Source organism: Excalfactoria chinensis, chromosome 1, assembly GCF_039878825.1.
Source record: "Excalfactoria chinensis isolate bCotChi1 chromosome 1, bCotChi1.hap2, whole genome shotgun sequence".
Taxonomy (NCBI): domain Eukaryota; kingdom Metazoa; phylum Chordata; class Aves; order Galliformes; family Phasianidae; genus Excalfactoria; species Excalfactoria chinensis.
The window spans coordinates 46,856,579-46,877,085 of record NC_092825.1 but is presented as its reverse complement, the minus strand read 5'-3'; the positions used below and the strand labels follow the sequence as shown (position 1 = coordinate 46,877,085).

Here is a 20,507-nt window from a genome sequence, read left to right as displayed (position 1 = left end):
TGAGATCCCTTCCGACCCAACCATTCTGTGATCGACTCCCTGGTCCTGCACTGCCTGCACCCAACACTTGAGGGCAGAGCAGAGCCTGCAGACAGCAAGCACTCCGACAAGTGCACACTGTGGCTTTAATAGGATTTGTATACACATATATATATTTATATATATATTTCTTTAAATTTATTTCTAATCTAACAGTTGGTACCAGTCAGACAGGAGCTGCCCATCTCACACAGATACAGAACCATACGGTCCCCGCCACGAGGCCCACCACATCCACTCACTCACACACCTGTTGGGAGAAACCCATTGGCAGACAGGCAGGCAAAGGGAAGGCTCCCTGCCTCCCAGAAACTCCAGAGAACAGAGCCAGGCTGCAGCCAGAGCAGCATTGAGCAGGACAGGTTGTCCCCTCACCCACAGCACAGACAGCCCTACAGACAGCACAGGGAGCAAACATCACCTCAGCCCCCAGAGCCACCACAGTGCCTTGCAGCCTCATTGCCAGACAACACAGAAATCCTGCTGACTTGGAATAGACTCACAGGAAAAATAAACCACAGCTTGATCCTCAGTGAAACAGGAGCAATCACAAAACACAAGGTTCCTCCGTGAGGGTTGAAGTGGAGGGTCAAAATGGCGGCCTGTGAAGAGGGCACTCCACATTCAGGCTTTTCCAACACGTCCTCCCCTCCCACAGAGATTTCGTCTGGGTACAGAGAGGTATTTGTGCATTTGTTGGAGATTTCTGGATGCCAGGACGCTGCACTCATGCAAACAAACTGGACACGTTACAGACTGATGTGTTTAAGAGGTACCGTCACCATGGAGAAGAAAGCACACACCAGTGCTGGTCACACACCGCTGTAGTGCAAGCAGGGCCAGGCAATGGGACCAAAGGCCTCTCAGGGACTGTGAAAAGCTGCCCCAGGCCCAGAAGCACCAGCTTTTGCTTTGGTCCCGTGGTTAAAGGGTGGCAGCCATTGGGAAACTTCTCTCCAAGCCCAGCTCCAAGGTGGGGCCACAGGGATGGGCAACCACAGTGCGAGAACAGCAGGAGGAAGCAGGAGAGCTGTGCACCAGGAAGGAAGGGGACTTAGCCTGCCACAAATGCCTTGGGTAAGGCTTTATAGCAATGCAACTGTGACACCTGACGGACACATGGACGGGAAGAATGAGCACTGGCAAAGTCTGCCCAGAGAGGCTGTGGGGTCTCCTTGGAGATCTTTAGAAGCCGCCTGGGCACCCTGCTGTGTGTGCAGGGGTTGGGCCAGATGGGCCCAGAGGTGCCTCAGCCATGCTGCAATTGTGTGCAACAATTCTCTTGTGCAGAGGTGATGAAGAGCAACACAGCAACAGAGAAGGGAGCAAGGGAAGGATGGACAGACACATGCACATAGGCAGACGTGGTTAAATCTGGCCCTGGCATTTGGGTCCAGAAGGCAGGAATGCATCGCTGCCCACCAAGGCCCCAGCTGGCAGGAGAGAAGCTCTGCTGGAGGAAGGACTGCCTGATCCCACAGACCTCAGCCACAAACTGGCAGTACCAAAGGGCTGACCAACAGCAGCCCCCTTCTGCACACCCCCTGCCCTCACACAACAGCTCCTGACCAGCACCGGCAAGTGTTTTTCAGTCAACCCTGAGCAGATTCCTCAAACGAAGGTGCTTTTCTTCGTGGGGGAGAGAAGGGAGGAGGGCTGCAGGGCCTTCACAGTTAGCACTCATTCGCTCTCTCTGGAAAGAAGATTTCGCGGCACCGCTGCACTGTGTCCTGTGGGGACTGGACGCTGTGCCCCACCGTCCGGGGGTCGTCGTAGATTTCATAATCGTTCCCTCCCTGCCGGGGAGCAGAGAACAGGGAAAGCATGAGCAGAGTCTCCTTGGAGGATCCGCATCCTGCAAGGAGCCTCCATTTGCTGCTGCAAACGCAGGGAGAGCATCCCCGACTTGCACAGCACTAGAGGTCTGTGGTGCCCCCTGGAGCAAAGCAGCCATGTGAGGGCCAGCAGGGTGTACTCACAGGGGTGGTCTCGTTCCCGAAGAAGTGGATGGTGTCAAACCTCTCGTCGTCCAGCACGTTGAGGCAGTAGCGCTTGTCCCAGCCCTCTGGGAAGACGTCGAAGCTGATCATGCCACCTGCCGGCAGAAAGGAGAGCGTTCGCAGAGTGGCCTCGAGGTGGTGGGGTGTCCCCCTGCCCTCAACCCTGCAGTCCTCCCCACACAGCTGTGCCCTGGGGCTCTCCAGCATGTGATATGAGGAGGTGGCAGATGCTGTTCCTATGACAACAGGCTGAGTGACATCAGCAGGGCCGGGTGACATCAGTAGGGCTCCATGCCACACATGCAAGCAGGCAGAAGCGGGCTACAGGGGGAGCTGGCAGGGAGGCACCAGACATCCATGCGCTGGAGAAGATTTGGGGCTACACCTTGCAGGTAGCATCGCTGTGTGCTGTGTCCCAAAGCAGGGCAGCAGGAGACAAAGCACATGTTGTCAGCTACTGGCACTAAGAACCCTCCCAGGCTCCTGCATGGACATCACACTCTGCTGCTTTGGAAATGACTGAAATAAAACGCTGCACTGCATTGTGTTCTGCCTTTTCATGAGAGCTGGGCAGCAAGAGGGGCTCCTGGTGCCAGCTGGAAGGGGCAGGGAGCCAGTCGGAGTAGGGAGAAGCAAGATGCTGAGGACACCAAGCACTGCCCCTCGCCTGGGCACAGCACCAAGCTGCAGTGAGGTCTCCCATTACTACCCACCTTCCACAGCCTGGGATGAGGCTCTCAGAGCCAGCCCGTCCCACCAGCCCCATTTCCACGTGTCCATGCCCCTCTGCCCTTTGCCCAGATTTCCACCTTCTTATGTTACACAAAGCTTGGCAGAAGGTCTCTTTCTGGCTTCAGCCCTGTCCCTTAGATAACCTCATTTCTTGCCCAACACTGCCCAGGTTCCCAGGATTGCCAAAGCCCCTCCTTAGCTCCCTGCCTTGGCTGTAAAGCACCTCCACCCCCAGAAACAGCCCCACAAAAGCCCACGACACGCAGTGCCAGGTCTTCTTCCAAGGGGAAGGATGTTTCCCTAGCAGCCAGCCCTCCAAACAAAACTCTGAGCTGAGAACACGAGGCCCCATCCTCTCACACCACTGCATTCCTAGAGGAGCCCTGCAGAGGACTGAATGTGCCCAGAGCTCTGCTGGCAGCCCTGCTGCTATGCTTGAGCCAGAGCAGAGCTGCTACACAGGGGTGGGCTCTGCAGAGCTAACAGGAATAAGGCACTGATAGCATCACGGGACAGAAAGCAGCCGGCTTGGCTGACACTCAGAGGAAAAACCTATGCCACAGTTTATTCATGGAATCACAGACTCATTAAGGTTGGAAAAGACCTCTATGATCGCCTCAGATCATCAACAATCGAGCCATCACCACCTTGCCACTGACCTGCCACAAATGCAAGTGCCCCCCCGGGGCAGCTCTCCAGGACTAGCAGCTCTCTGAGCAGTCCCTGGGGTCTTCCCAGAGAGCACAGTCTTCATCCAGCCGGATCCCCACAGGGATCGGCCGCGTTCCCACTCCCCACCCCAGGATTTTAAGGGGAATGCAATGAAGAGGCCGTGGCAAATCCCCCCTCTGCTCACCTCGAGAGAAGCGCAGCCCTTTACCAGCAAACTCCCTCTGCAAGGCTGCCACAAACTTCTCCCGGATCCGCTCTTTCTGTGGAGGAGAAGGGAAAAGGGTCTGAATGACGGGCTCATTAAGGTTGGAAAGGACACATAAAGTCATCAAGTCTAACCATCAACCCATCACCCCCAGGAATCTCCAAGCCAAGGCACACGGTTGGAGCCAGGCTCCCATGTCCTTGGGAAGTGGGGAAAGCGGACAAGACACAAGATCTGAGACCGTGTGAGACCTGCAAAGGGAACAGAGAGCTTAAACCCAACCCACACACCTTGTCCAGCTCAGAGAATTCGATCCGTTCCTCCAGCGTGCAGCTCCTCCCAATGGGGGAGATGTTCAACATCCCATTGCGAAACTCAATGAAGGTTCCTCTGTGTGGGCAAGGGCACAAGGTTACTGGGGCCTTTCCAAGGGCAGGGAGAGACAAACAGCCCTTCTGAGGTCAGTGCAACCACGGCTGATGTCGGGACAGCAGCGCTGGCCAAACGCGTCCCCAAAACCAAGGGCTGGGCCCAGAGCTGTCAGGGCTGTTTGACTGCCTCGCTGCTGCTCGGTTGCTCAACTCAGTGAGGTTCCAGCTCCTGAGTGCCTCTGTGGATTCAGGCCTGTGAGATTTCTCAGAGCTTCTCTGGACAACCCGTGCTGTCACACAGAGCAGAGCTCAGCGCTGCCCCTGAGGAGCTGCAGCTGCCATCAGGCCTCCCCTCAGCTCCTCTGCTCTGCGCTGAGCCAACCGGGGGAGCTCAGCTGCTCCTCATACACCTTGCCCTCCAGACCCTTCTCCATTTGTAGCCTGGACACCTCTAATAGCTTTTTGTCCTTTACCGTTTCTTGGGCAGCTTCAGCAGCGCCATGTAGTTGAGGCAGAAGTTGATGAGGTCCTGCAGCAGCTCCTCTCCCAGGTGGTCCTGAATGGCCTATGGGAGGAGAAGGGTCGAGGAGGAAGCAGTGAGGGGACCAGAGAACAGCAGTCGTCACACGGTCACAGTATGGTTGGGCTGGAGGGGAACTCAAAGCCCACCCAGTCCTACCCTGCACTGCGGGCAGGGTTGTCCAGATCAGGCTGCCCAGGGCCCCGTCCAGGAACACCTCCAGGGATGGGGCACGCTGGGGCCACCTGCACCCGCTGCTGACCCACCTGCTTGGCCACCAGCCGCCCGTTCTTGTACTGCACGGTGCCATTCTCGGCGAAGACGTAGTCAAACTTATCGACCACTGAAAGGGAGGAGGCAGAAGAGAAACCACACGTACCGCTCGGGCCATCAGCCAGGAGAAGAGGTGCAGCGGGGACAGCCGGCGAGCCGCACGTCTCCCTGCCCGTCGTGCCGCTATCTGCGGCGGGCAGGTGGGCGGCTGACGCAGACCGGCGGCGACCCGACGGTGTCCCGGCCCCGGACAAGATAAGCGCACGGAACGTCACGCGCTCGGCCACGTGCACCCATCGCTCCATCCCCGCCGCCGAGCCCCGCGATGGGTTGGTTACCTAACGCAGCCCCCGTGCAAACGCAGCGCCGCTGACTCAGCCCTCCGAGCCAACGAGGCGGAAGGGAGACCGCGGGACCGGCCGCGCGTCGGGCACGGATCTCGGGAAGGAAAAGGAGGCGCGGGGCTGGGGGCTGCCCTGCCGGCGCCGCGTCTCCCCGCTCGCCCCCCGCCCGCCCGCGCACCTTCGTCCCCTTCTCCCAGCTGCTCGGCGATCTTGGAGTAGTCGGAGCCCCCCACCACGCCGATCTGCACCCTGCCGCGCAGCTCCTGCAGGAAGCGGTCCACCTCCGGCTCGATTTTCTGCGGGAGCGGAAGGACGGATGAGCGGGGCCGAGCCCGGCACGCGGCCCCCCGCCTCCCCTCCTCCCCCTCCGCCCGGCTCCTCTACCTGCCGAGCCGGCGTCAGCGTCCCGTCCACGTCGAAGAGGCACAGCACCCGACCCCGCGCCGCCGCCATCCCGCAGCCTCTGCCGGAGCGCGGGGGCGGCCCGAGGGCGGGACTGCGCTGCGGCGCCATCGTGCGGCCGCCGCTCCGGGAGGCGCCCGGCACCCGCGGGCGAGTCGGAGGTGGGGGCGCCGCGCCGGGACCGGCTGCGCTCCGTGTCGGGAGCGGCACCGCCGTGTCGGGGCACTTCGTCGGGTTGGGCGGCGGGAGGGGCTTCTGTTCAGGAAGAGCGGGGCTGCGTTGGAAAGCGCTGCCCAGGGAGGTGGGGCAGTCACCGTGCCCGGAGGGGTTCCACTACTGTATGGATGTGGCACTGAGGGATGCGGTCAGTGGGCACGCTGGGAATGGGCTGGCCATGGGACTCCAAGATCCTAGGCACCTTTTTTCAGTTTTTACGATTCTATGGCTCTGTGATTATCAGCCCACCGACAGAGGTGTCATCAGCCTCTTCTACAAACCACACTGTCTGACTTTCGTTCAGCTCAACCCAAACTGCACCAGCCCTCAGGGGAGAGATCTGGGGCTGTTGGTCAGTTCTTAGCTGACTATGAGCCAGCAGTGTGCCCAGCTGGCCAACGGCATCCCGTCTTGTACCATCAATAGTGCAGCCAGCAGGAGCAGGGAGGTGACCGTCCCTCTGTACTCAGCTCTGGTGAGGCCGCACCTCCAGTGCTGTGTTCAGATCTGAGCCCCTCACTGCCAGAAAGACATGGAGGCCCTGGAGCGTGTCCAGAGAAGGGCAGCGGAGCTGTGAGGGGTCTGCAGCACAAGTGTGATGGGGAGCGGCTGAGGGAAATGGGGTTGGTCAGGATGGAGGAGCCTTATTGCTCTCCATAACAACCTGAAAGGAGGACGTAGCCAGGTGAGGCTGGCCTCTTCTCCCAGGTAACCATGATAGGGTGCAAGGGAACAGCCCCAGTTTGTACCAGGGGAGGCTCAGGGTGGACATTAGAGAAACATCTCCATAAGAGCAGTGCTGTGCTGGGACAGGCCGCCCAGAGGGGTTGTGGGATCACCAGGCCTGCGGGTGTTTAAGAGTAGTGGTAGCCACACTGAGGGATGTAGTCTAGAGCAGTCACAGGCATGGACTGACAGTTGGACTCCACAGCCTTAGTGATCTTTCCAACCCTAATGATTCTGTGACCTCGATAACACACTGCAGTGCTTGCAGGAGTCCCCCAACCTCCACTAGGAACATTGCCCACCAGCAGCCCACACCAAGGGCAGGAGGCACTGCTGCTTTCCCAAGCAGAACATGGCACCAACCATGGTTTCTCAGCTTACAGCTCCCAGCCAGGAACAGCGTGAAGCAGATTAAGTAGATTTCTACCTGGGTTGGCATGTGGAAAGATACGTACAAACAGGATTACTTGTTTTAATTGTCACAGGAAGAAAAATGCAAACCATCACTTTCTGTCTAAAGATGTTATTAATTAACTCTTTTTTAATGGCATGGGGGGAACCCCAAAGATACACAACAGATCAGGAAGCACAAGCAAAGGATTCTGTCCCCATTCAGCAGTGCAGCTGCCCTGCCCCTTAGTCAATGGCTGAGGTTCACCACCCCAATAGATGTATATACATGTCTCATTGTAGTTTATGTTTCTGTGAGTACATATGGCTGGGAGGAATGGCTTGTGCAAGTTACACCTAACCATCTTTGGAGAAAATGGGTTTCCTAACAGGGTACAAGGGTCTCGTTACCCAGTAAGATCAAATAAACAGGACCTCTTCCTACAGATCCAATACACAAAACACAGAGTAGGTCTGGAGTCAAGGGAGCACCATCACTGCTGCAAACAGAGTATGTCTGCGCAGTGTAACCCACTGATGCACTCTGAAATAGGCAGGCAAGGAGAAACCGGGCACACCTTTGAAGTGGACACGCTTATCATGAAACAGAGTGCACGGAGACCAAGGTGCCCGCGTTCCCCCTGCTGAGCAGCTGTGCCAGCAGATTGCTGTGCATGGAGTTTGCTGAAAGAAACAGCCACAGCTGTGCTGCTGGTGGGTACCAAGACTGCACACCCAGATGTTGTGCTGCATTGTATCATAGCATTACTCAGATTGGAAAAGACCTCAAAGATCATCAAGTCCAACCACAGCCTAACCGTAGTACCCAACTCTAACAAAACACATCTCTGAATCACATCTCTGAGCACCACATCCAAATGGCTTTTAAACGCATCCAGGGACGGTGACTCAACCACCTCCCTGGGGAGCCTATTCCGGTGTTTAACTACCCTTTCTGTAAAGAAGTGTATCAGCTTTGGTGCACCCAATGGTCTGGGGGAGCTCCAAGATGTCTAACGTGCTTCTGCATTTTGTGGTATAGTCATGTCTGCAGGGACACGAGAGACCAATTCCTCTTCACAAAACTGGCATCAAGATTGTTCAGAGGTGATATACACAGACAGCAGAAAAATGAAGCTGTAGCTGCTATGGCTCAGCAGAAAGCAAACCTAACAGTTGTTCCCCAGAACAGCGGAAGGTGCTGTATGGTAAATGATTTACTACAGAATGCCTTCTGCAAACAGCACGTTATGCTGGGGAAAGACTGAAAGCTTTTGCAGGAAGTTGTTGCATCTATATGAACTGCTACAGCCACCTCCTAGTCCAGCCCAAATGAAACACTCCAGGAGAAGCTGATGGCACAAGCAGCGACTGATAGAAAGATCAAATAAAACCCAAACCCAACCACCACCAAAAACCATGCTGTGGTACAAAGGTCACAAGGCCACCCATACTGAAAGCAGCCACACACAACTGCAAAAGGGACAGATGGGACCTTATTTCCACTTGTGTAGCGACTCCATGAGGTACAGAGCAACAGCGCATTGGGCAGCGAGAGAACTGCAGTTTACCTTCATTCCATCCCCATAGAAATATGAAGTGTTACGGGCTGCTCTGACAGCATGAGAAACACTCATTGCATCCCTCTGAGGGAAAGAGCTCAGCAAGGAAGGACACACCTGACATGCTGTCAGGTATGCGGTGAGTTTCCAGTGCAGGAAGTGGGAGACGCAGCAGATGTCACAACAAAGCACTGCACACAGGACTGTATCTTTGCATAGACACTTTTTTTTCTGCAGTATCTGAGATGTGCAACGCCCACTTGCAGGGCAACGGTTTGGGGTTTTTCTGATGTTGTTGCGTTCCTTCCTAAGCATATTTGCTAACAGAATCGTTCAGGAAAGTAGTGGATACACATGCACATTAAGAAATCAGCGTGCCTGCTCTCCTCTTCCTGTGATCTTGTTCTGCTGTGAATAACTGCAAAGCTGTAAGGTTCTTAAATTAGAAGATGCAGCACTGACACAACCTCATGCCAATCTAAGGATAGGGCTGCTTCTCCATGTATCCCAATCAACTCAATTGTTCCACGGGAAAGCTTAATTTCACTCTTCCTTGTTTTCTTTAAATTTAGGGAGACCTACCACCTGCTTTTCCTCACGCAGCCCTCTGTGATGTACTTGGCTGCTTTAGAAAGAACAGTGATATCAGAAACAGCTGGGAGCCCTACTGTGTCTGCAAAAAAAGACTGAAGGCAGAGCTGGCCTACATCATGTTATCAAGAGACTGCCACGTTGTAACTCTTGCTTAGTGAGGAAAAAACAGTTCCTATGCGAAGGCAAACAAGTTAACAGGGTTCTATCCGTTGCCTCCATCGCTCACTCGATTTTGTTCTTTGAGCTGTTCTCTCCCGTAACACTTGGATCTCACCAGGCTCATGGTACTTTTCAGACGCAGCCTCCCTCCCACATACATGCTGAGAGCTTCAGCCTTGAAAGTGACACCGCCTGGTTCAGCTGGGCCAATTTCCCACTGCTGTGCCATTGCTAATACTCCTACCAAACGAGTTCAGCTGTTCCCCTGAGCAAGTAACACAACGTTAATGAAATATGCACAAGACGAGTAGTGGGACACCTCTACTTCCTTAGCTACAGGTACCTCCCTTGCTATGGACTGGAGCAAACAGTCCCACAGCATTGACAGTGACAAGAGTATGCAAAGGATGGCTAGGACACCCCCGTTACTTCAAAATGCATAATGGGCTCGAACGCTCACGGAATGAATTCCCACTTCCCAGCAGAGGAATTACTTAAAGTATCAGCCTAACTTCAGACAAGACAGCCTTTATAAATTAGTATAACACTATTAGAAATTATGGCAATCTTTTTGGTAGCCTTGTCTCGCATGCACCCTGATAAATCCTCTCCCTAAGGAATTTTAAAAGTGGTCTCGGAATTTCCATCGAGTTAATTCAGATGGGAAACTATAAAATAGAAATCTGGAAGATTCGTGCTTAAAAAGGAAGAGGCCTGGTGAGGCTGGGCACAACAGGGCACTCCTGTTAGCTCTGTCCGTTATCCCTGTTGAAGGTGTTTCCTCCAGGTGGCTGGAACGGGGTGGTGCTCAGGAAGGGCCGTAAAGCTTGTCCAAAAGGTCTGAAAAGACAATTAAATTAATGTTTAAAATAGTTTTCTTCAACATTTTCCCCTCCATTTGCAACACTTTTGGCCTGTTCGTCAGCTTTCCTCTACAACATTGGTTTGATTCTACACTCCTTTTCACTGCAAGCAAAGCACATTTAACCTATTTACTGTTCCAAAACTAAATAAATACTGAGAATTTACTGTTCCAAAACTAAATAAAACCAGATTAAAGTTTCTTACACGTAGTTCTGAGTCCTAACATGCCCACACTGATAATGTGGTAATAGTCTGTCTGAAACTGGCTTCAGTAACTCACACTACTTAAGCAAGTGATTGAAATCCATGTTATGCAACTGCAGTTCTCCATTAAGTATCACATCAATATTAAAGGCTCTTCTAGAAGGACAGATCTAGTCCCTTTATAAGACGGTGGTTCAACACACAGAGCAATTTCTGTTGCAATCTGTAGCTGCTGGTTTGCCTTTAGGTATGACTCACTCTGCTACAGACTACATGGCAGATCTTAGGAAATGAGAGCCCGGGGTGGAAAATGCATCTCCCAAATGATGCAGTAAGCCACTTATAAGACCTAAATAATGAAACCCAAATCATCCCACCAGGATCCTTGCTAGCTCAGAGCACAACAAAAATGGTCGAGCTGACCTGTCTTTATTTCCTCTCTTCCCACTCTTCTTCCTCATTCGTTTCTAGTTCTAAAACTGCAGCTTTAACTGTAAAATTACATCTCCCCTTCTTCTCTGCAGGCAAAACTGACATCTCCAGCGCGCTTATGGTGCTCAGAGAATTAAAGAATTAGAAGTGATCTTTGAGAGGTACCAGTTTCCCAAGACAAAGAAAACTATCTACAACAAGAAAAACCCACCAAGAAACAAAAACCATATTGGCATCGCCTTCTGAAAGATCCTTTACCCTTCTTGTCACATTAACTAGTTGTTTTGTGGGGGTGTCTCAAGTTAAAGACAGAAGAACAGCTTTCCTTCCCCTTTCTCAGTAATACTAGTGCCAGTTAGTACCTGTTGTATAGTACTGTTAAAGTAAACAGCATCCTTCCCCTAATCTCACTCTGCTTCTCACAGAGAGACAGCACAAAGTGGTACTGCTGCCTCCATCCGATATTTAAGCATGGAGCAATACAGTACAGAGAGGAGCAGAACGCGTACTCACGTGGCAAGAACTTCAGATGGAAGATCAGTGATGTAGGAAGGGATTTTTCTTCCTGTCAGGAACTGTGCCACTTCGTTACTGAAGGTGTTGCAGTTACGTTCAAAGAAGTGGTAAGACTCACTTCTGTGCCACGAGAAAGGGATTGAAATAAGAGACTCAGCAATAAATCTAACAAGCAGTAAAATCGCTACGGAGAAGCATCTCTTTGCATTAGCACTTTTCTCCCCTCCCCACCAAAGGGCTCTAAGGCAAATAGGTAAAACACATTCATTTCAATTAGCAGGTGAACTGATGTTTCAGAGTGGAAAAATGACATCTCTCTGCATCACTGATTCTAGACAGTGTTTCTTTTTTGAAGGTTAAGTGAGGTCGGGTTTCTTCATGTAAAACCACAGAAGGAATAAAAAGAAATCATAGGAATTGTCGGCACTGAAATCCAGCCAGAACAGTAAATGCCACCATTTTGTGTTGTGAGAAGCAGACGTGACGTTTCAGCAGTCAAGGCTTTGCTTTTACTCAGCTGAAAGTTGGCAGCTTTACTACATCTCACCTCCGACTCACGGGGCATTATCTTGCGAGATCTTTCATACAGTGCCTTCCTTCTCCCTGCTGACCCCCTCAAAGAGAATTCAGCCATTATTCCATTTGACAAAATAAAGAAGTGAGAAAGATTTCCTGGCAGAATGCTTTCCCAGCCTAGCTCATGCCTGGCACGCCACAGTGTTGTCTAGCTGGGGATCAGTTCCAGCCTCATCTCTGGAGACTACTAAGTAATACAACAGGCAGACAAGCTTTGTGAATGGGACTGAGTTCATAATACTTTTCTCCTTTCTGCATCCCTCTCCTTAAAAGCCTTTTCTCGGTACTGAGATTAGACAGTAAAAGCTGCTACTTACCGGAACATAGACTCCCCCAAGGAAGAAAGATATTCCAGAAAGATTTCTTCTGTAACTTCAGTGTTCCCCAAGTCAATAACTGAGTCTGGGGGGCCAAGAAGGGTCCCTCCCTGTAGGAATTAACATCCAAGAGACTATTCAAATCATCACGCTGAATTCATTTTGGCTCTAAGGAATTGAGCCCTCATGACTACAGGCACAGAAGGAGGAACTTCAAGTATGTTTATCAAGGAAAGGGCCCTACTGGCCTTCCATTCTCCACTCAGAGACTGAGAGGCAACGTGCTGAAAGCTCTAAGCTCTGACAAATATCTGCTTCAGAAGAACAACCCATCACTTTTACCTCTCCAAGAACAGGAAGGTCTGTTGAAGCATCATGGATTTTTTTCTTTAACCTTGAAAAGGATGCTTTGAGTTGCTAAGCCTACGTGCAAAGACCATGCATACAAAGCATCACTGACAAAGCAGCTGCAGAAAGAGTCTGTCTACCCAGGTCATCACCAGTAGAAGAAACCCTCTAGCCTGTATTTGGCTGAGCTGGAACCCACTGCCCACATTCTTTTCCTCAGATGGACAGGGTAACCACAGGAAGCAGCTATACCTGGCTGAACGCAGAACACAGCTGCTTTTCTAAAGGACACGAGCAAATCTGATGATGTAATCCTATCACAAAGTTAACAGAAAAGTAAGTTTAACTTACAGGTGCACAGCTGGAGATTCCCCCAGCACCGTAGTAGAACTCATCCTTATGGACTATTATGGAGGTGTGCCTGCCGCAAAGAATAGAAACAATAGGTAAGGGAAAGAAGATAATTAACCTAACACATAAAATCAACAGTAAATTCATGCGGTCAAGGACATGGTGAAGTAAATAACCTAAAAAGTCAATGTGCTTCTGGGACTAGGAACAGTAGCTGCTGGGACACGAATAGAAATGAAAGCAATAATTATCAAGCCTACTGTAACACACAGGTGGTTGGGAAATGAGAGGCATAGCTAGGTGCCCAAGCACAACATGAAGACAGGGACTTTCACACCAGCACAAGATCTCCAGCAGCCTTTCTGCTAAAGGGTTAAGGGTGAAGTTGCAGAGATAATAGCTCTGTCTCTCACTTTGATTCGAGAGGTTTAACCAGCATGTGACAATATTTCATCTTACTGGCAGTCTGTATTCAGGAACAGAAAGTGCACTGGTCCTCCTACGGCACCAAAGCGCTCTTAAGATCCGAAGCATACATGATCTCATATTGATAATGCTTCCTACAGCATGCATTATGCAATTCAAATCTAGTCACTTACCAGATGCCATCCAGCTGTTTCCCTGCGTGCAGAAAAAAAAGAAGCTATTAGTAATGCATTTTCCAGCTTTCCGCCTACTTCCTGTCAGTCACAAAGGATCTTCACCTAGTATTCCCCCGTGTCAGCAAGCCCAAAGACAGGACTTTCACCCCAGAGTTGATTCTAAAGCAACAGGATGTCTTGCTTTCAAATGAACTCCTCTGTCAACACCAGTGCCTGACTTCTTCCCTCCTGCACGCAGATCTGTCAGTGCTATCTTGTTCTGCCAATGCTCAGCTTCCTTGTGCTTCTGCCTACAGAGAAAACAAACCTTTTCAGAGGAGTTCAGAGTTCTGCTCTGATCCCACAGTTGCACAGAGCACTGGCTTTTCTTTTTCAGTAAAAGCGGAGTGATTAGACTTGAACCAATGACCCATGAGTCTCTACGATCACCCATCCCATGGCTTTCCTTGGCTCTGAAAAACCAAGAGCTTAAGCATGTGCCTGCAAGAGAAATACAGTTTGCAATTTACACTAGTTAAAAAATTAAACTGCGTGTTTTGTAGAACACAGCAGCAATAAAGATGTGCTTCAGGCACAACAAACAGCGTGTTGCCATCCTAGGAAAAGTCCCTTCTGATGATATGCTTTAGGTCTCTGAAGCATCTTTTTAGGTCTCTGAAGCATCTTTTCCAAGTGGGAAAAGCTCTCCTCATTCAGGGTAGGATCTCAAGATGAAACCACTCTTCAAAGGGTCACCAGCTGCTACTTCTCCAGGCTCAGCTACTTTATCTATCAGAACCCAAGGGCTTGGTTCCTGGTACAGTACCCCTTTGTAAATTTGTATGCAGCAACAGCATGCTATGGTGTTGGCCACTTTTAAGTGACAGAACGTGATGTGATCATCTGCAGATGCTTACACGCACAAGAAACCAAAATATCATAGGGCCGAGTTTGCTGACGGGAGCATGAGGATACCACAGTCTTAGAAGCAGTAACCATGCCACCTCCTGGCTTTAACTCAAGATTTGGCTGCATCCTTCATCGCACTGTCAACCTTGCTCATCTCTAAAACAACACCATAGCTCACTGCAATTGCACTCCCACACCTCCTTGTGTTGCTGAGAAGCGCATTGTGGCCACTTTCAAAAGGCTGGAATCAGATGCTTAGAATAACAATCAACTATTCCACCGCCAGGCATCGTAACAGCAACAGGATGCATTGTCCTTGTTCCTTACCTTGCAGGAAGCCATTCCCTGCCTGTCCCTACTCAGATCAGTGGCCACAGGAAGCAGAGGCACTCTCCTGCTCCTCTGTCACAGCTGCTGTGGTCTGCAAATCCCAGCAACGAGCACTTCTAACAGCTGCAGTTCTTCACAAGTTCTTTCTCTCGGGTAATGATCAAGAAAATCTTTATTACCATCAGAACTGGGTGAAGCAGAGGAAGGAAACAGAAGGTAGCCCTCCAGGAGTCTCAAGAAAGGGAGGCTTGTGCATCCAAGTACGAAAGTCACTACTGTCATCTCCTCACTTATCTTTGAAGCAAAACAGGTACAGAAATAGGTACCTGTTTTAGATGAGGGTCGCATGAGAGAGGAGGCAGGGAAAAGGTTGCTGGGACAATAGAGACATCAATCAAAGTGAGCACACCCAGTTCTGAAGTAGGTGGGCTGATCTGTCACTGCCATGGATCACAGCCAGGCAGCAAGCAGGTTTCACCATTAACCTGTTGCAGAGAAATGCGGGCACAGAGCCGGCTGGAGGCCAAAAGACAGCAGCAGCAATGAGACAAGTGGGGCAGTGTGCTGCAACACCTCAGGAGGATTTACTGCTTCTTTAGCATCCTACCCAACTAAGCGAGATTCTCCAGCCATTGTCCCACACCATCCGGGTACGGTACACAGCATAGCTCTGCATTCAGCAGCTAGCCTAGGACAGGCCCTTCCGTGGCCTGCATAGTTCATGTTCTGTTAATAAGTAATCACACAATTGTTCACAATAAACCAGTTTTCCACTATAGATTTGATCCTCACCCTCCATGGCAGAGAAGCAGGCTGTTTCTAAGGCAGCGCAAACCAGCACTGCATCCGTGCTTTTGTTTGCTAAATGGAAAAGACTTGATATTTACTTTCATGCACAAATGCACATGCTTTCAGCAAGCAATAAACAAAAGGCTTTCCACAGAGCCAGCACTTTGCACTGGGGTTCCATGTGCTGGTGAATGTGCTGGCAGATGCTGCCCATGGTGCTGTCTAGAACTACATAACAGGCACATAGGAAAGGGAGCATCAGACCCACAGATACTCAGAATTCAACTGCATGAGGCCCTGAGAAATCTGTTCTCACCACATCTACCCCGGACAGGACCTCTAGAGATCCCCCTCCATCAGCACAGCTCTCTGACTGTGCAAAGAGAAACAGGATTCAGAGAAGGAACTTTGCACCAGGCCGTACTGTAGTGCTGAAGGCTCCTCTCTGGCAGTTACACATCACACTTGTGGTCAACAACAGGCAGCAGCTGCCAGGACAACAGCAGAACAGCTCTTGGCAGCTCTGTCTGAGGCTGTTCTGTGAGGTCAGCCCGTGCCAAGGACTGGTTGTTGCTCTGAATGGACCTGCTGTCTTCCTGTTTGCATGCAGCTCTCATAAGACTCTAACCAAGCTGGCACAGTGGAGAACACGTGCCGGATGTGCACATAATCCCTTTCTGCCACCAGTGGACTGTGCTTGGCCAGACAGATCACACCTGAACACCACGCAAGTCTCTCCAGTGCCAACACAGCTGGTCAGCCCCACACCTGAGAAACCTGCTGTTACTAACCATTCCTCCCAGAGACCAAGGACTGTCAGCCCAATGCTGCATTGCTGGCTGCGGTCACCTCAACTCCAAGCCAAGAGACAGTGGAACCAAAGGCCATCAACTTCTGAGGAACCTAAGCAACTTGAGCGACACCCTCTCTTGTCATTCAAGAGGAACCCCAATGACATTTATCTATCACATCATACAAGAGATTCTACACAGACCTCAATGAAAACCATCATCCTCCTCCTGAAGCTTTGCCTCGGCTGCTGATCTTGCTGTGCGCTCTTCTCTCAAGCCCAGCCCTTGCACAGACCAGGTAACAGCTCACAATCACTCCACTCATAAGAAATGGAAGCAAAGCAATCAGGACAGCCTGTATAATGAGTTATGCCTTGCATGCTGCCAGACACTGTCCACGATACACAAAATACAATGCTCACATCCTCTGTGTGTCTGGTGACACACACCTACTGCCCAGCCAGGTAAAACAAGATAACTGTGAGCTGCTTAGGGAGATCCACATATTTCAGGGGACCTCTACCTGTGGAGCAGGAAAAGGTATTGCAAATTTAGATGTAGGCCCTTAATCATGCAACAATCAGTGTGTTAAGTCAAGTTACCAGGTATCAGCTGTCCGGCAGCAGTTGTTTGCGTGTAAGCTCAGCCAGCAGTAAGTGTGAAGAAACTCAATTTGATTTCAGCTGCTGCCATTACAAGCTAATGCAAGTCACATTACTTTGCTCTGGTTGCAGATCAAGAACACTGGTGTGAAAGTTGCTTTGTTACTGTGAGAGCTTTAGAAACCTGATCAATACATGAACTCAAGCCTTCCTTGCTCAGGCACTCTTATGGATCTTTTCTGAAGAAGCTGACCATTATGCAAAGAGCTGCTTGCTTAAACATCCCAAATTGTTTGAATGACACAAAGTATCACCTGGCAACTAAACACACTTGTTTTGTTTCCCCCCCCCAACACTCACAGCTTTCTTACTTATTTAAGTTCCACAGAAATAGGAGAAAAATATAACATAAAATGCATTAAACAATTCCAGGACCCCCTATCCCCCCCCCCCCCCCAGCCTTTTTGTGCTACTGATTGAGGAGATGGCACTTGGGAGGATAAGAGGGCATTATGAAAGAAGAACACAAGCCCGAATAATTTTAGAATACAATCAAGTCAGATTACTTCCATGCTTGGGTTTATCTGTAAGGCCAGGGAAGAGGAAGATTAGATGCTCGCCAACCTATTTTACTGGCAGAGTTGATTTGTTAATGTGGCCTGTGTGATGTAGCACAGTCCTGTGCATTTTAAACACCAAGTGAATGCAGAGTCTGCATATTAATCCCAATTATTAGACTGAAGGGCAGAAGAGTTGAGACACCAAGGAAATATACAAAGAGGTGGGTTCTTAGCTTATCTAATTTAGAGGTTCTTATCCTTCCTTCAGTGCAAACATACTAGTTCCCAAGCTGTGAAGAAATAACATGCCTGGAAGCCTTGTATTTTTTAACATTTCTATGCTTGTAGGCCCCAGAAAGCAGAAAATTAGCAAACTATCAAAGCAGAACCAGTAAAATCTGGTTATTTCTAGGGTATTTCGAGCGAAATACTGCTTTGCATAGCACTGAGATTTCTTAGGCCATGCCATCGTGATTCCTGCCCTTATAAAATGGAAAATCATTCTAATTAAAATCAAACGCTCTCTTCTGGGTGATAACCAATGAAAGGAAAAGACTAACGAAGATGGAGGAGTTTGCTTCACTTCCCTTCTTGAGAGAGCAAGAAGTAGGGTAGACTGCAAGAGAGAAACGCGCTTGATTTTCATGAAACCCCTAGCAAGTGTGCTCTGGAACAAAGCTGAAATGGAAGCCTAATTGTATTCCAGTTAATGTTAATTATGATCAGATCATGTCCATGGACAGATGAGCACAGTCTCAGACAAAGAAGGAGAAGAACGGTACTTGCAAAGTCAGTAGACCAACAGCACACAGAACGTGCCAGATGTGATATCAAAGCCAAGTGAATTCAGGTTTGAGTTACTTACACCTCCAAATGGAAACATTCACCAAAAGCTATAGGAAATGCATAGAAAAGTAGCAGGGAAAAAAATGGAGCCTGAGTAAAAATGAATAAACCTGTCAAGAAAAGTGAAGGTGTGCCCAGAAGGCACAACCAAGTCACTCAAAGCCTGTGATGAGCAACACCGCTCTACTATTCAGGTTCATTCAGCCACAATGTGGAAAACTGATCCTGAGCGAGTCAGAGTAAATTTTAACAGAGAGAGCTGATCCTGGAATGCTGCACCAACATAACACATAATAACAGGGAATCCTATTAGTGCAGCTGAAGATGTGGTGTGGTGATGCTCTCGCAACAGCCAGCCTCATGAAGAGCAATTCACTCACCCAAGCATGACTATTTCAGTACTCATAGCAACATTACAGAACTAAAAGCAAATACATTGCTTCAAACTTCACATCCTTGGAAAGAACACCATAAAGAGAGATGGTAAGTGCTCAGCACCAGGTCATCCAATAAACTCTTTTTGATTTCTGTGTCCTCCCACCGCGATGATGAGGGAGGTTTAGGTTAGAGATTAGGAGGCTTATTCATACAGAGGGCGGTGATGCACTGGAACAGGTTGCCCAAGGAAGCTGTGGATTCCTGGAGGCATTAAAGGCCAGGCTGGATGTGGCTCTGGGCAGCCTGGTCTGGTGGCTGGCAACCCTGCACATAGCAGAGGGGTTGAAATTAGATGATCATTGTGGCCCTTTTCAACCCAGGCCATTCAATGCTTCAGTGATGTACAGTGTATGAACACCACTGACAAGTGGGGGAAAAAAAAAAGAAAGTAGCTATTGAGCATCTGAAAGTTAAAGTAGCAGCAGTTTTTGTTATTGTTTAAGTAAAGGAAAAAAAACAGTAGTTGGGTGCATGAGACAAACCCATCATTCTCTCTTTGGGAGGCTTCTAAAAACAATCTGGAAGTCTGCCAGGCCTGAGTGAAGACAGTTAACTTGAAAGGGAGGGAAGCAAACAAAGAAACAAAACCAAACGACTGTTTGTGTCATGGATAACCCAGTCACGGGATCCACGTAACCCCGAGTACCGTGCACTCTGCCTTGTCACTGTGAGCAGGCAGGCCGTGCTGGCCCTGTTCCACTGACAGGCCTCGAGTTCCTGGGCAGGACCAGCACACAACGCTTCCCACACTGATAAGAGATGCAGACTTTAAAGCTTTCCTTTCCATGACTTGACTCCTACACGTTTAGCATCGAGCTGTCTCAAGCACAAAGTTACAAACTTAAAGTTGCTTGGACAGCATAAAAAACACCAGCAATAAAGTCACGTGCTGCTTGCTTTCATGAAATCAGAAAGCTACCAGACCCCGGGGCTGGATTAGGAAAGCCACAAAGCCATCACAACCCAGTTTATAGGAAAACTTGCACAATGACATTGACAACTGATTTCTGTACAAGTCTATGCCTGGACCAACACTCTGAAACAAGTCTGCTCGATCTTAGTTCAATTAAACCAGGAAGACACATCATGTATTTAACTCTCTCAGCCCAGGACGAAGCACAACTATTGTGAACTAACTGAGAGAAGCAGCCAGACAACCACAGGGCCTGATTTTCAGGCGGTGCTTTCTGGAGCCCAGAGTTGAGGTCACTGATCCTCCTTATGGGCCCCTTCCAGCCCGGGATGCCCTATGGCTCTATGAGCCGCAGACCCGGTTTGTTGTTATGGCAGCAGGGAGGCTCTCCCAGCTGCTGCTCCGTCACATCACCCCCCCTCAGCTTTGTGCACCGACTGCTGGCACACACGAAGCCTCGCACTAAGGGCTACGAGGCCGTTCCAAGCGACCACCAAAGCCACCCACAGCCCACCCCGGGCTCCCTCCGCCCACACACGGGTCTGGCTGCAGGTGCAGCCGTTCCACCGAGCCAGGCCCCGCAGCCCGGCCCCGCCCCGAGTCCAGCCCCGTTCGCCGCTTACCCAGCATGAGAGGGCTGAGGCGGCGGGCCATGCCCTTGGACAGGTCGTACACGTACAGCTTCACAGGGTGCAGCGCCGGCGGCTCCTCCATGGGGACGCACGACCGCCCGCCGGGAGGCGGAGGGGCAGGGGCAAAGGCGGGCACCGAACGCCGGCGCTGTGTCGGCGGTACGGGCGGAGGGCGGGACGGCAGCTCCGCGCACGCGCAACGCAAACCGCCCCTTCACTGCGCCGTTATGCGGCGCCGCGCTTCCGGCGGGGCGGGGACAGGGGCGAGTGGGCGGGACTTAGGGAACGTCGCTCGCTCATTGG

At 50.6% G+C, this 20,507-nt stretch overlaps 2 protein-coding genes across 2 annotated transcripts; both read right to left on the bottom strand.

Annotated features, from left to right (window-relative positions):
• Positions 1–111: 111 nt before the first annotated feature.
• On the bottom strand, positions 112–5,695 carry PMM1 (phosphomannomutase 1). Its single transcript, XM_072357617.1, has 8 exons — positions 5,541–5,695; positions 5,335–5,452; positions 4,806–4,882; positions 4,493–4,584; positions 3,939–4,038; positions 3,628–3,703; positions 2,019–2,134; positions 112–1,835 (listed from the first exon to the last, which is right to left on the bottom strand). Exons 1-8 carry the CDS (start codon positions 5,667–5,669, stop codon positions 1,713–1,715), a joined length of 831 nt encoding a protein of 276 aa, XP_072213718.1. The 5' UTR covers positions 5,670–5,695; the 3' UTR covers positions 112–1,712.
• A 1,328-nt stretch (positions 5,696–7,023) lies between these two features.
• DESI1 (desumoylating isopeptidase 1) lies at positions 7,024–20,416 on the bottom strand. The gene is made up of 6 exons (XM_072357649.1): positions 20,196–20,416; positions 13,413–13,434; positions 12,814–12,883; positions 12,115–12,224; positions 11,219–11,341; positions 7,024–10,045 (listed from the first exon to the last, which is right to left on the bottom strand). The coding sequence occupies exons 1-6, from the start codon at positions 20,284–20,286 to the stop codon at positions 9,952–9,954; spliced, it is 510 nt and encodes a 169-aa protein (XP_072213750.1). The 5' UTR covers positions 20,287–20,416; the 3' UTR covers positions 7,024–9,951.
• Positions 20,417–20,507: the final 91 nt, after the last annotated feature.

Bases quoted from the DNA above. Each gene is read 5' to 3' on its own strand.
- PMM1 (XM_072357617.1), bottom strand. From the start codon at position 5,669: ATGGCGCCGCAGCGCAGTCCCGCCCTCGGGCCGCCCCCGCGCTCCGGC. The intron at 5,453-5,540 runs GTAGAGGAGCCG...CCGCTCCCGCAG, and splicing joins CGCTGACGCCGGCTCGGCAG to AAAATCGAGCCGGAGGTGGA. The intron at 1,836-2,018 runs GTGAGTACACCC...GCTCCCCGGCAG, and splicing joins TCGGGAACGAGACCACCCCT to GGAGGGAACGATTATGAAAT.
- DESI1 (XM_072357649.1), bottom strand. From the start codon at position 20,286: ATGGAGGAGCCGCCGGCGCTGCACCCTGTGAAGCTGTACGTGTACGAC. The intron at 11,342-12,114 runs GTAAGTAGCAGC...CTCGTGGCACAG, and splicing joins TTGGGGGAGTCTATGTTCCG to AAGTGAGTCTTACCACTTCT. The intron at 10,046-11,218 runs GTGAGTACGCGT...TTGTCTTTTCAG, and splicing joins CCATCTGAAGTTCTTGCCAC to ACCTTTTGGACAAGCTTTAC.